Source organism: Cherax quadricarinatus, chromosome 34 (genome assembly GCF_038502225.1).
Source record: "Cherax quadricarinatus isolate ZL_2023a chromosome 34, ASM3850222v1, whole genome shotgun sequence".
NCBI classification, from domain to species: domain Eukaryota; kingdom Metazoa; phylum Arthropoda; class Malacostraca; order Decapoda; family Parastacidae; genus Cherax; species Cherax quadricarinatus.
The window spans coordinates 8,067,693-8,081,277 of NC_091325.1; the positions used below are offsets into that span (position 1 = coordinate 8,067,693).

Consider the following 13,585-nt stretch of genomic DNA (forward strand, 5'->3'; position numbering starts at 1 on the left):
TTTTATATTCTCAAGTCATCTTGTGATCATGCTTCCCTGGGGTATTTTTAAGGACTGAAGCGCTGTGTAATTACCTGCGATTTTACGGGAAACAAACTCTAGGTCTTGGTGCCGCCTCTTTTCTGTCATCTGAAGTAGCTCTGTTACATCCACTTTATGAACATCTGCACATAATGCAATTCTACTGTGTCATGGGTTAGTCCATTTTGCTTCTTTACCGATCGTATGTTCAAGAATGAATCTCCGTGACTTCAATAAATGTTTCATGAAGTCACAGAGACTCATTTGGCGTATAATTTATCTTCTCCAGTTTTCATTTTACAGTCTTGTAAAGAGCCTAGCCGTCTTTTAATCCCTTCCTTCTTCTTCCTCGTTATTCATACTCAGTCTTTTATCCTTCTCCATCCTTCTTCCTTTTTTTCACAGACATATCACATGTTACTAGTCCTGCAGTCAAAGACTCCGATTCCTTTTATTTATGTGTGCTCACATAGATGTTTCTTCAGCCGGGCTGTGGTTCGTACGTTGGACTACGTGCGGCCAGCAGTAACAACTTGGTTGATCCGGCCCTGATCCACCAGGAGGCCTGGTCATGGACCGGGCCGCGGGGATGTTGATCCCCGGAATGTCCTCCAGGTAGTTGAGTGTTAAATCCTTAGGGGTTACGCAGTGCCTGTGAAACGGGATTGAGAGTTGATCCCGGGCAGGTATATTCTGTCCGGAAATTTACAATATATACACTGCGAGCAGCTCTTAATTATTTTGTATGACTGATCATGTACTCTGAGTCAGAGAAAATACCCAGAACTCACCAGGTGGAGCTGGCTGCTCCCAGAGTTTCTCTGTCGAGATGATTTTCAGCTTTTGGGCACAATATTGGCGCTTCAGGTATCTGGTATGGCTTGTTCCCTCCTCGTAGCATAGATAAAAACACTAGACAATGCGTCGTATTATCCTGTGTGCAAGATAAAAAAAAGTATGTCAGTCACTTCGGTAAATACATGGAAAAATTGCAAATGGATTTCAACAATATCTTCCAATGAGAATCAGAAAATAACAAGGATGTTCAGTGGTGACAAATCCGAATCGTTCAGATAAGGATGGAATTAACAACTCCAGTGGATCATTGTTTACAAAGCAGACGACTGCTACCTTATGGAACGAACTGAGCAGGTATGGGACTTGACTAAAAAAAAAAAAATGTCATCTGACCTATCGTATATTGAACACAATATGGAAATGTTGTTAAACCCGGAAAAATGACAGTTGGACGAAGAAAACTGCCATAACGGGAGAAATTATGTCACTGGTGACACTATTCCGATCACTTGTGCTCTCTCGCTTACAGTACTTTTTTTGGTACCATGGACACGACTAGAAATCATTATCTCAATACTATCAAGTTAAATAGCCGTTCACGGCTATTTAACTTAATACCAGCTAAAACCAGAAATATTTCCAGAACAAGTGCAAAAACTTTCAAGAGAGAACTGAATTACTACTTCGCGGAGTGCCAGATCAACCAGGCTGTGACGAATATGTAGGTTAGTGGGCCGCCAACAGCAACAGCTTGGCTGACCAGACAAGCAGAAAAGCTGGCTCTAAGCCGGGCTGCGAGAGTAATAAAAATCTTGATACCAGTCACAGATATAACACAGGTATAGTATATCATAACACAAAGCAGCTGACCCCTCTTTACCACGATCATTAGAGCTCATTTGATTTGCATTTTGTCACCACCACAGAAGAAAGGTCAGAAAGCAACAACACGGCCACCTGGACCCCAACTAGATGTCAACACTCCATGGAATGAGAGCCACTTGTGATGTTTCGTCACCTGCTACGGTTTATGGTGAATTATGAGTGTCATTCTTAGAATTCATCGAGGTTCTCAGCAGCAATGTGGGTTAGACGGGACAGGTGTGAGGCTGACTCAACGCAGGCGTGGTGTCGGGTGTGGGCGGGGGTTGGGGCTGGTGCTGGCCAGGCAGTATATGTGGGCGGGGGTGTGAGCTGGTGCTGGCCAGGCAATATGCGTGGGCGGGGATGTGGGCTGGTGCTGGCCAGGCAATATGTGTGGGCGGGGGTGTGGGCTGGTGCTGGCCGGGCAGTATGTGTGGGCGGAGGTGTGGGCTGGTGCTGGCCGGGCAGTATGTGTGGGCGTAGGTGGGGTAGTAGTCTTCACGTTCATGATCACCCCAACGATTCCCCCTTCCTCCCTGCCCACAGCCTTGCATGTACCCCACCCTCGATCATTGTCCACCACTCTTCACACCCACCACTATCTACACCCACCACTATCCACACCCACCACTACTCACACTCACTACTATCCACATCCACTGCTGTCCACACCTACCACTATCCACACTCACCACTATCCACACTCACTACTATCCACACCCACCACTATCCACACCCACCACTATCCACACCCACCACTATCCACACCCACCACAATCCACACCCACGACAATCCACACCCACCACAATCCACACCCACCACTGTCCACGCTCATATCACCTACACCCACTTATAGTTATCCATGATCACCACCATCAAGGAACCCAAAGTTATATCTGCAAGAAAAATGATAGGATGGATCACTACGAATTTCAGAGCAAGTGATGCCAAGCCAGTGAAGTTACTCTTCAGGTTACTCGTTCTCTCTAAACTGGACTGTATCTGTGTACTAACGACCCCCTTCAAGACAGGCTGAATTGCTGTTCTGGAAAATGTACAGAGAGCCTTCATAACTCGCATAAACTCAGTCAAGTAAATTACTGGGAGCGCTTGAAATTCCTGGAACAGTATTCTATAGAACATAGGCGAGACAGATACATCATAATCTACACTTGAAAGATAATGTAGAGATTGGTTCCAAACCTGCACACTGAAAGACCTTACGAAAACTAGAGGTTTGACAGACGGTACAGGATACTTCCAACGAAAAGCAGAGGAACGATGAGTACACTGAGAGAAAATTCAATACTTGTTAAGGGACCACGATTCTTCAACACCCTCTGTTCTTGTATAAGATGGATCACCAACAAACTCTTAGCAGTCTTCAAGAAAGAACTCAATAGATTACTCAAAACAACATTCCTCATCAACCAGGTTGTGGTGCATAAGCTGGACTACTGATGGCGGGCTCTAACTGTCATGTGGGTTTTCAATAACATGGATGGGGTAAGAATACTCACGTAGGCTGGTAGTACGTATAATACATAATGGAAGTATGGGAAGCGCCAACAGCCGACCTGTCTCTCTCTACTCCCTGTCTTAGACTGACTCACCAGTGCCTAGCGGGTAAGGCATTCAAAATATGCTATGGTCATCAGCAATGTGAATAACAGTCAGTGATTCATGCAGATGGTTGGTAGTGAGTCATCTACTGGTACACTGGTTACTGGTAACTGGTTACTAGGAACTGGTACTACTACTGAGAGCTCGGCGACGCTAACATATGTCGTCCCGACATACAGCTAATACAAACTAGAGACGGCAGGTGTAAGGCTTGAGCTGATTCTATAGAATGTCAAAGTACATAACAATTGAACATTATAACATACATAAGTAGAATATTGGAATGGAAGCTTACGTAATTGAAACTGTAATAAAACTGTAACACATTACAAGGTATGATATAGCACAACTCATCGAATGAAACTCAACATTGGGATTACACAATAGAAGTGATAAAAAAAATTTGATCGATCGATCTGTATTCATGTGATCTACGGATTCTGAGGAAAAATTATATACAAAGAAAGAAGTGTTTAACAGAAAGGCAGATTCGGTGCACTCAAATCTAGACTGTTAACTCTCAGAATTCGGAGAGAACGTGAACACACACAAAAAAAAAAAAAAATTCTGGAATACTGATAAGTTGATACTGTGATTATTCATCTATACAGGTTATTTACATTTAACCCCAACTCTGCTAGGGTGAGATTGACATATGCAGAATGGGTGTCATCTCTGGGAGGATCAAACTCTGTTGCACTGGCTAACTCATGCTGTATTTGAGGCAAATCTGAATTGGAAGTAACAAATGATACTTGAGGATTTCTCAATACCTGTCGTGTACGTAGGGAATAACGACATTCAGGTTGATCGTCTGACTGAGTATCAGAGGTAGAGAGTACAGGATCAGGAGGATTGTCAGAGTCTGTCACATTAGTCTGGGTAAGAACATCATTATCATCACATACTAACTTCATATGATCTAAATGCAATTCTTTATACTGACCAGTACTAATTTCTCTAACCTTATATTTATTGTCATTGATATGTTCAACTACTCGATAAGGACCAACAAACTTTTGATCAAGCTTAGGCATTGCAGATGTTTTGTTAAAGTCAGTCAGCATAACTCTCGAACCTACTTTGATTTTGGATGGCTTTGCTCGAGTGTTAGCGACTCTTGTAAATTCTGCTGTTGATTTATGAAGTGTTTCACGGATTCTTCTAAAGACACTTTGAGCTAAGCTGGTACGAATTGCTATGAAATCATCAGGGTTGTAATTTGGTTTCGGATTAGAATATAGCAACTCATAAGGCAAACGTTTATCTACACCGTACAATGCATTATGTGGAGTGTCACCTATGGAAACATTGTAAGCAGAATTTATAGCACAACGCACATCAGGTATAACTTCATCCCAAGTTTCACTGTTGGGATTGATAGTGGCTCTCAAGACATCAAGTACTTTCTTATTGGTACGTTCCACTAACCCATTGCTGGCAGGATGATGAGGAACAATGGTGGATTTAGAGATCTTGTACAAGGTACACAAATTTTCAAGAATTTCATTACAGAATTCACCACCATTATCTGTTACTAGGAACTTAGGGGTGGTATGCCTGCAGATAATGCATTTTTTAAACACTTTAGCTACTGTCTCTGCAGTCTTATCTGCAATAGAGACTAACTCACAATATCTGGTGAAATGGTATACCATAACACACAGATGTTTGTTGCCTTGGAGGGAACCATGGAAATTAGTTAACAAATCTAGCACAACTCTTTCCCATGGTTTGCTAGTAGTTGGATACACTTGGATTGGATTAGGACCATTAGCATTACCTTTATGTTGCATGCAGACACTACATTTCTTAACATACTCAGAAATATCAGTTGCCATACGAGGCCAAAAGTATTTCAATCTGGCTTGCTTTACTGAACGATCCATACCAGGGTGTGCAACACCTGGTACATCGTGAACTAGCTGTAAGGCTTCATTCACTAGTGACTGTGGAATTATTAATTGGTATACTCTTCTGCTAGGAGTACCCAACTCGGCTGTTCGATACAGTAATTTTTGGTTCATGACAAAGTCACTGATGGGTGCTGGTGGCTTCACAGTCAGAATAAGATCTTCCTGGAGCAGGAATCGAATCACACCAGACCACATGGGATCTGTTTGTTGAGCATTCTTTACATCTTCGGCAGTAAATGGAGGGTCTGCAGTTACTATACTAACATGTTGTGATAAGGCATCTGCGACTACATTTGACTTGCCATGTAAGTGTTCAAAGGTGGGATTGAACTCTTGGATAGTCAAGGTACATCTGGCTAACCTTCCAGTAGGTTGTTTGTTCTGGAATAAAGGTATCAGTGGAGCGTGTTCTGTCAAGACATGAACAGAGTACTGATAAATAATGTCTGGGAAGTGCTTTAAAGACCATATTATTGCTAAAGCTTCTTGCTCAGTTACTGTATAATTGTGTTCAGCCTTCGTAAGGACTCGGGTAGCAAATGCAACTGCGTTGTACTTGCCATCAGTCTTCTAAGCTAGTACGGCACCTATGCCAATAGAACTATCATCAGTTGTCAGATAGAAGGGCTTAGAAAAATCTGGAAATTTCAAAATTGGAGTAGATGTTAGCTTTTCTTTTAGAGTTTGGAATGCTCTTTCTTGACAGAAGGTCCAAACAAAAGGAGCATCTTTCTTAAGCAACTCAGTTAGAGGAGCAGCTATAGAAGAAAAATTGGCAATGAAAGATCTATAAAAACCTGCTAAGCCCACAAAGGATCTTACGGCATCAGCAGTTTTGGGAGTTGAAAAATTTAGTACTGCAGTTACTTTACTTTGGTCAGTCGTAACCCCTCTAGGAGTGACTACGTGACCAAGAAACTTGATTTCTGATCTGAAAAATTGACATTTAGACAGTTTGATCTTTAGATTGGCTTCTTCAAGCTTACCAAGTACTACATCAAGTCTTTTCAAGTGTGTATCCACGTCTTTAGACATGACGATTACATCATCTAAGTACACCATAAGTGCATTACCTATGAGACCTCTAAAGATATTAGTCATGAGCCTTGAGAACGTGATAGGGGAGGATTGTAATCCAAACGCCATACGGAGGAAGTGATAATGACCTGTAGGAGTGGAGAATGCAGTTAGCTCTTGGCTGTCCTCATGAAGAGGGACTTGCCAAAACCCTTGTAACAAGTCCAGGGTTGAAAAGACTTTGTTATCTCCGATGTTACGTAAAAGATCACCCAGTACAGGAAGTGGGAAGCGATCTGGAATAGTTTTCACATTTAACTTCCTAAAGCCAATCACTGGGCACCAAGTACCATCCTTCTTAGGTACTAGGATCAAGGGCGCATTCCAAGGTGAATTGCTAGGTGCAATAACTCCATCATCAAGCATTTGATTGATCAATTCTTCTGCGACAGCAACTTGTGAATGAGGCATTCTGTACGCAGGTATATAGATAGGTCTAGTACCAGGTTCAAGTGGAATACGATGGGACAATAAGTTTGTTATACCCATCTTCTCACCTGGTAAGGCAATGGCTTTACGACGTTTGTTCAACAGAGTCAACAAACGCTTGACCTCGTCTGGGAAGTCAGTGGAAGCTAAGTCTTTCTCCTCAACTGGTGGAACAGATTGATCCAGTTAAGTGGATGAGATCTCCCTGGTAGCCGACCTGTCTCTCTCTACTCCCTGTCTTAGACTGACTCACCAGTGCCTAGCGGGTAAGGCATTCAAAATATGCTATGGTCAGCAGCAGTGTGAACAACAGTCAGTGATTCACGCAGACGGTTGGTAGTGAGTCATCTACTGGTACACTGGTTACTGGTAACTGGTTTCTAGGAACTGGTACTACTACTGAGATAACAGCTTGATCAACTAGACCAGCAACCAGGAGGCCTGGTATTGGGCCTGGCTGTGGGTCCCAGGAATCATACACCACTCAAAATAGGGGTGGTAATCAAGGCATCCCCTTGAAGGATCATCCTCCAGAGGCTGTGTTGGCAAAGTCTAGCTAGAGTCCACCTTCCTAGTGTGTGTATATATACACTCACACGTACGTCTGTATGGTGTGTATGTACGTACGACTGCTGTTTGGTTGTTGTGGTCGTCAACAGCTTGATTGTTAGGTCTCGTCCTCCACCAATGAACAGAACACCTCGGGTTAGGCTACATTTGAGATGATACCTTCCATCTCCTTCCTTCCTTCCTTCCTTGTACTCACCTATTTGTGGTTGTAGGGGTCGAGACTCAGCTCCTGGCCCTGCCTCTTCACTGGTGTGTGTGTGTGTGTGTGTGTGTGTGTGTGTGTGTGTGTGTGTGTGTGTGTGTGCGTGCGTGCGTGCGTGCGTGCGTGCGAGCGAGCGTGCGAGCAGATTGTTAGTCTTTGTACTCAATTTCGTGAATTAAAATAGTGTATGAATTTTTATTTTAGGAAACCTGGTCTGGGATCGGGCCGCGGGGTCGGTGACCACCAGGTACAGGCTACAGGTAACAAAGTTACCAACCCAGCCACCTGGTCTGTCACTGATAAATAAATGCAATGCAGGTTAGTTCTAATCTAGTGTTGACCTAAATTTAGTGAGTGTTACAAAGGACAAGAGAAGTGGTATTTGTGTTTGTTTCGTGATATTCATGCTGGCTGTCGCCAGGCTAGTGCAACAAGGAATTTACACTGCGTCTAATTATTATAATCAATGGGGAGCGCTAAACCCGTAAGGATTATACATCGCCTATGGGGGGAGGGAGAAGAAAGGTATTCAGGTTCAATTCAAGGAACTGGAACACTGATCCAATTCCCTAGATTAAGAGCCCCTCATCAGCGTCCCCCTTGCGGGGACTACTTCTATAAATATGTTGTTCATAGTCCGTCCGCTTCCCCTTCCCTTGTCTTTTCTTTTCCCATGTATAGATTATGTCTCAGGATGATCTATACCCTGAGAGATTGTTATTCCCAAGTAATGGTAACTCGAGCTCAGTTGAACCCTTAAGTGAAATGCATGGTGATATTTTCGTTACCCTAAATCCTCAGGCATGTTAGTGGCTGTCTTTGTGCTTTATAGTATTTTATAAGATGTAAATCACACGTTGTATATTATGCAAAGAACTAAAATTTAATTTAACTTAATTGTCCTACTGAAGTTTCGCAGTTCAAGGTGACACATTTTAATATTATGAAGTACATCCTGTGTGATGGAATATGAGAGGGAAACATAGCTAACTGGTTCCACTATGTAACTATCCTATAGGTCAGGGTACTAACACAGTGTTAACGTATTCAATTTTGCCCCCCCCCCCACACCAAAAACTTATTCTCTCTCTCCTTCCTTTTCCTGTCATCAGTTATTATCTTGAGGAAGCGGTAAGCCCGTAAGGGTCATTGTTCCTGAGAAATAGGAGGCAACCAGGTTTGGGCTGTGGTGCATACGTCGGTCCACATGCAGCTGGTGCCAATAGTCTGGTCGAACGGGTCAGCAACAGGGAGTCCTGGTGTGAGACCGGGCCGCAGGGGTGGTGACCCCCGGACGTGACTACAGGTAACCTGCAGGGACTTACCCAACATGATAATGAAGGGCGCTTGGTAGAAGGAATCGGAGATATCCTCCACATCCTCGGATAAGATCTGATTATCTTCCATCCCAGCCATTGTATGACCCCTAAGGGTCTAGCGCTTCCTTGTGAAAATTATGATAATATAGTCTTAAGCGATGTCTTTGACGAGACGTCACCTAATGCCTCTCCACCCACCAAGTCGCAGACTCCTTCAAAGATCGTAACTGCTAAAATCATACAGGCGAGGAATTAATTTCGCGGAGCCGCGACGGACGATGAGAATAATGATAATACCAGCAAGGTGAGGAAGGGTTCATCAGCGGTCAGTCTCTTTGTCGTGTTTTCAGGTGTCGCCTTGGGCCTGTCCTCGGGGTGACTAGGGCAGGAAACACTGGACGCTGTGGGTCTTGGTGACGCCGCCGGGGCATCATTGCCGGGTACTGCTACACGCCCAGTCACCCCGGGGTTAGCGTTATCTCACCTGCTTCAAGGTGTATACACCCAGAGATGTGCATCTCAGGGTATACACACCGAGAGGAGCGTATTTCTGTGCATACGTATACCGAGATGTTTGTGTACATAGAAAAGTGTGAACATCTTGGCATATTGGGCAGGCACGTTAGTTACCTTGATGACATATTTATAAGCTAGAAAGATATACAGACGCTCTTCTTTCAATACTTTTTGAGAAGTTACACATCTTAATCCCCCATCAAATTCACGACTGAAGAGACTGCTACAATACACAAACAACTTAACCACTTAGAATCCATTCAGTTCCTCACTATGTTCCAGATATTACCAATAAGAATTTTTACCAGGTAAACCTTCCTAGGCTAGTGAGACGCCAACAGCAGCAGCCAGGTAGAACAAGCAGTCAACAGAAAAGCCTGGCTCCAAGCCAGGCTGAGAGAATAGGAAAGCTTTCGAAATCTGTTGCAGGTAAGCAACGGAACATTAATTTTGAAATAAGCTTTAACTCTTATATTTGGAACATGCAGCTAGATGGCATGAAAACGAAGTAATCTTAGACGGTCCTCAGATATCCACAGAAGACGAAGAATTAGTGAAAGTATACCGACGAGAGAAATACTAAAGAAGGAACTGGTATTTACAAAATATCTTGTAAGGATTGTAACGAGGTTGTGTTCCACAATTATCAAGATGATTGTGGAACACATGAGGTCGATCAGTTAGTGTCAACAAAACACTACTTAACTTACAAAGACTGGTCGAAACGTCTGGGAAAGACATGACATAAAATACAAGTTAATGTGAAACCATGTCTTTTTTCACACGATTGAAAAGTCTTCTAATCTCGTCTCCGGTTTACAGTTTGCTTACGATAAGTGCCACCTTGCTTAAACATGAGTGAAATGCATCGTTAAATTCTCTGGCAGAACTCTACCAACACTGTAATTATAAAAGGGAAGATAATTGAATATCCCTTTGTAAATAATATTCCAAAGGATACCGGATGCAGTGAGTGATTACACTCTGCGGACGATAATACCTCCAGGCTGCCCTGAGGCAGTCATCTGATTCCTCCCACCTCCCTCTCTGACAGGTGACTTCACCCAGCCACAATAATAAAAAAAAAAGCTAGCTCCTTCCTCTTATTTCCTCCTACAATGTCAAAATGAAATCTTCAAGAATCCACTGGGTAGGTGGATCCGTGTTGGTTGATTTTATTTCCTGACCAATAAACCACGCAAAAGCAATCCTTTAACTTAGGTCAAAAAGGTTTCTGTTCCAAGCCGTTATACTCAGTTGGTCTATCTAAATTTTTTCCGTGTTTATAAAGACGAATTGTAAACTGTTCGTGTTCACTCGTTACTCTGGAACTGTTGTAAATTTTAGTATTAAATTGTCATTAAAGACCAACTTCAATTTCAAGGAATTTTATTGATAAATGTTCCGCATTTCGAAGTGTTTTATTGGTAAATAAAAAAAAATATGCGAAGAATGATGCCAATACTAAAAATATTTACTGTTAATAGGTTATAACTGCAACATATTTTGTTTGTCAAGTCTTCAAAGTAAATACTGAATTTAATATATTATTCTAGGTTGCCATGTACTCCTTTTTTTTTTTACATAAAAACGTAAAAGAAAATATAAGAATTTTCTAACTGCTCTTGCTTGGTGACATGAGAAGGACGGATTCACGCCTCGCTGAAGAACGCTGGAGGGATTTGTTTTTCTCCAGTCTGAGAAAGCCTCATGTGTGTGTGGATGGGGCGGGGGGTCACCTACGGTACGTGACTGAAGGGGTAGTGTGTGAGAGAGAAAGAGTGATTAATTTATTTTAATTATTCTTATTCCTATATTTCCTAACCAATTTTAGTGAGACTGTACCGCTGGGCTGATTATCCTGGGAACCTTTAACATAAAGATTACCCCGAAACATTCTTCTAAGTATAAAGTAAGTGGTGAGGGACAAAGTAACAAAGCCTCAACAAGACGTGATTATCAATGCAGCGGCCTAACACAAGCCACGGCAGAACACCGCCCAGAATTTGTTGACCATCTGGCTGGGGCAGTGTTGGACGCCCACACGTATCTCAGGACTCTGCTACCACTCAGACATGACAACACAAGTGTGACGAGAGTAAAATACTTGGAATAAAAAGACTTTGCCTGGCATTCCCTGTGACTCTCTTCTTGATGTTGCAGTGACGTTGCCTGGTGTTCCCTGTGATTGTCCACTTGATGTTGCAGAGACGTTGCCTGGTGTTCCCTGTGATTGTCCACTTGATGTTGCAGCAGAGTTTTGCCTGATGCACTCTCGCCTGGCTTACCGTCACGTACCTCACCACATGACACTGAAGAGATCACTGCCTACTTTTTCTTTACGATACCGGCTTCAGGGTTGAGGAATAATTGTAAAAAATGAATATGTGACGACTGACCATAGGTATCCGACCCCAGGAACTTGACCCCCTAATGACCTGATGCGAGGGAGTAAACCCCAGGAACTTGGCCCACTTGCGTACTGGAAGGTATTTGGCTCTAGATGATTTATTTGGGTTTTATTTACGATTATATCTAAACAGATCTCTAGCCTATGCCATAATGCCCAGGAAAATGAAATATATTGCCCGGGCAGCAAACAGGTCGATAATCCACATAATAATTAGAGGACACGAAAGGCAATTGAAGATCGCGGTATTCACTAAAATATCTCCAGCAAAAACAGTGCGCGTGCCTTCACGAACTGAAACCTTTCGTCAGCTGTGTCAAGGGTCTCAGTAATGCCTTTGTCGTCACTCGTCCATTGTGCAATAATGCCCTTGGTCTCCGGGCCACCCGCAGCAACCGCTTGGATGACCATGTGGTCAATAAGGGAATCTGGCTTCTGGTCGGGCTATTATGGTAGAAGAACCCTCGAATACGGCCACAGATGTCATAACATAATGCAATGCTCTTGTGGCCACTCGTCCATTGAACGGTAATAAATATCATTAGAAATCTGGATATGTTCTTTATTTCCAGATTATGATAAGTTTGGTATATCCAGTGTGGGGATTTTGATTGCATATGATTTGATCCCATATGTGTTTGTGTGTTTCCTAACCAACATGTCTTATCTTTGCAGTGCCTGAGTCCGTTCTCCGCCATCATGGACTTGGAGTTCTACGGTGACGGCAAGGCAGTCTCCAGGATGTCTGCCAAGAAGAAGGTGAGTGTCTGGAGGGGCACCTACATTCCTGCAAAGTTTTAGTCATAATATTGGGCACATCTTGTAATGAGTTCAAGGAAGTGTGTAAAACACAAGAAACCACGTCTACACAATTAGGTACAACATAGGTTTAGAGCAAGACATTTCTGCCCTTAGCAGTTAATAAATCACCATGATATGGGTTTGTAAGCATTGATAACAAGCAAATTGTTGACGCGATGTGTACAGACATCGTGGAAAACTTGGACAGCTGCGATTATGTAACAGCACACCGAAGATTACAAAAGAATATAAAGGTAAAGTGAGTTAAAAAATTAATATCAGAATCCAACAACATCAATATATATATATATATATATATATATATATATATATATATATATATATATATATATATATATATATATATATATATATATATATATATATATGTCGTGCCGAATAGCCAGAACTTGCGATCTTGGCTTAAATAGCAACGCTCATCTTGCCATATAGGACAAGTGAAAATTTGTGTATGCAATAATTTCGCCAAAATCATTCTGAACCTAACGAAAAAATTATATTTAACTGTGTTTGTTTAGTATTAAATTATTGTAAACAAATCTAAAATATATTTAGTTGGGTTAGGCTAAAATAAATTGATGAAATTAAGACACATGTGCAACATCTGGGTATCTTTATTGTAGACGTTTCGCCATCCAGTGGCTTTATCAATACAAATTCTAGGACATAACTTGAAGACAGTAGAACTATGTACAGAAGATGAGGTAATCAGTCCCTCAACCTAGGAGTAGGTGCGAAAAGCACCATAGTCGTGGAGATTCAAGTTATGTCCTAGAATCTGTATTGATAAAGCCACTGGATGGCGAAACGTCTACGATAAAGATACCCAGATGTTGCACATGTGTCTTAATTTCATCTTGTCAGTATTATATACCATTCTTACACAACTAAAATAAATTGTTCTTCTTATAATAAGGTTAGGTAAGTTTTCTAAGTTCCTTTTGGAGCAAAATTATAAATTTTTACATCAACATTAATTAAAAAAATATATCTTTAAACGTATAAGATAAAATTTTA

The 13,585-nt window shown here is 42.0% G+C and overlaps 1 protein-coding gene across 5 annotated transcripts in view; it reads left to right on the forward strand.

Moving 5' to 3' along the window:
• Positions 1–13,585, forward strand: part of LOC128693682 (transforming protein p54/c-ets-1) — a 496,563-nt gene that overhangs the window by 102,275 nt on the left and 380,703 nt on the right. For 4 of the 5 annotated variants that reach the window (XM_070091145.1, XM_070091146.1, XM_070091147.1 and 1 more), the window contains exon 2: positions 12,422–12,505. In XM_070091145.1, coding sequence (XP_069947246.1) covers positions 12,422–12,505 — 84 coding nt within the window. Of the gene's footprint in view, positions 1–7,705; positions 7,820–12,421; positions 12,506–13,585 lie in introns of all 5 variants that reach the window. The other variant, XM_070091148.1, reaches the window with a different exon arrangement.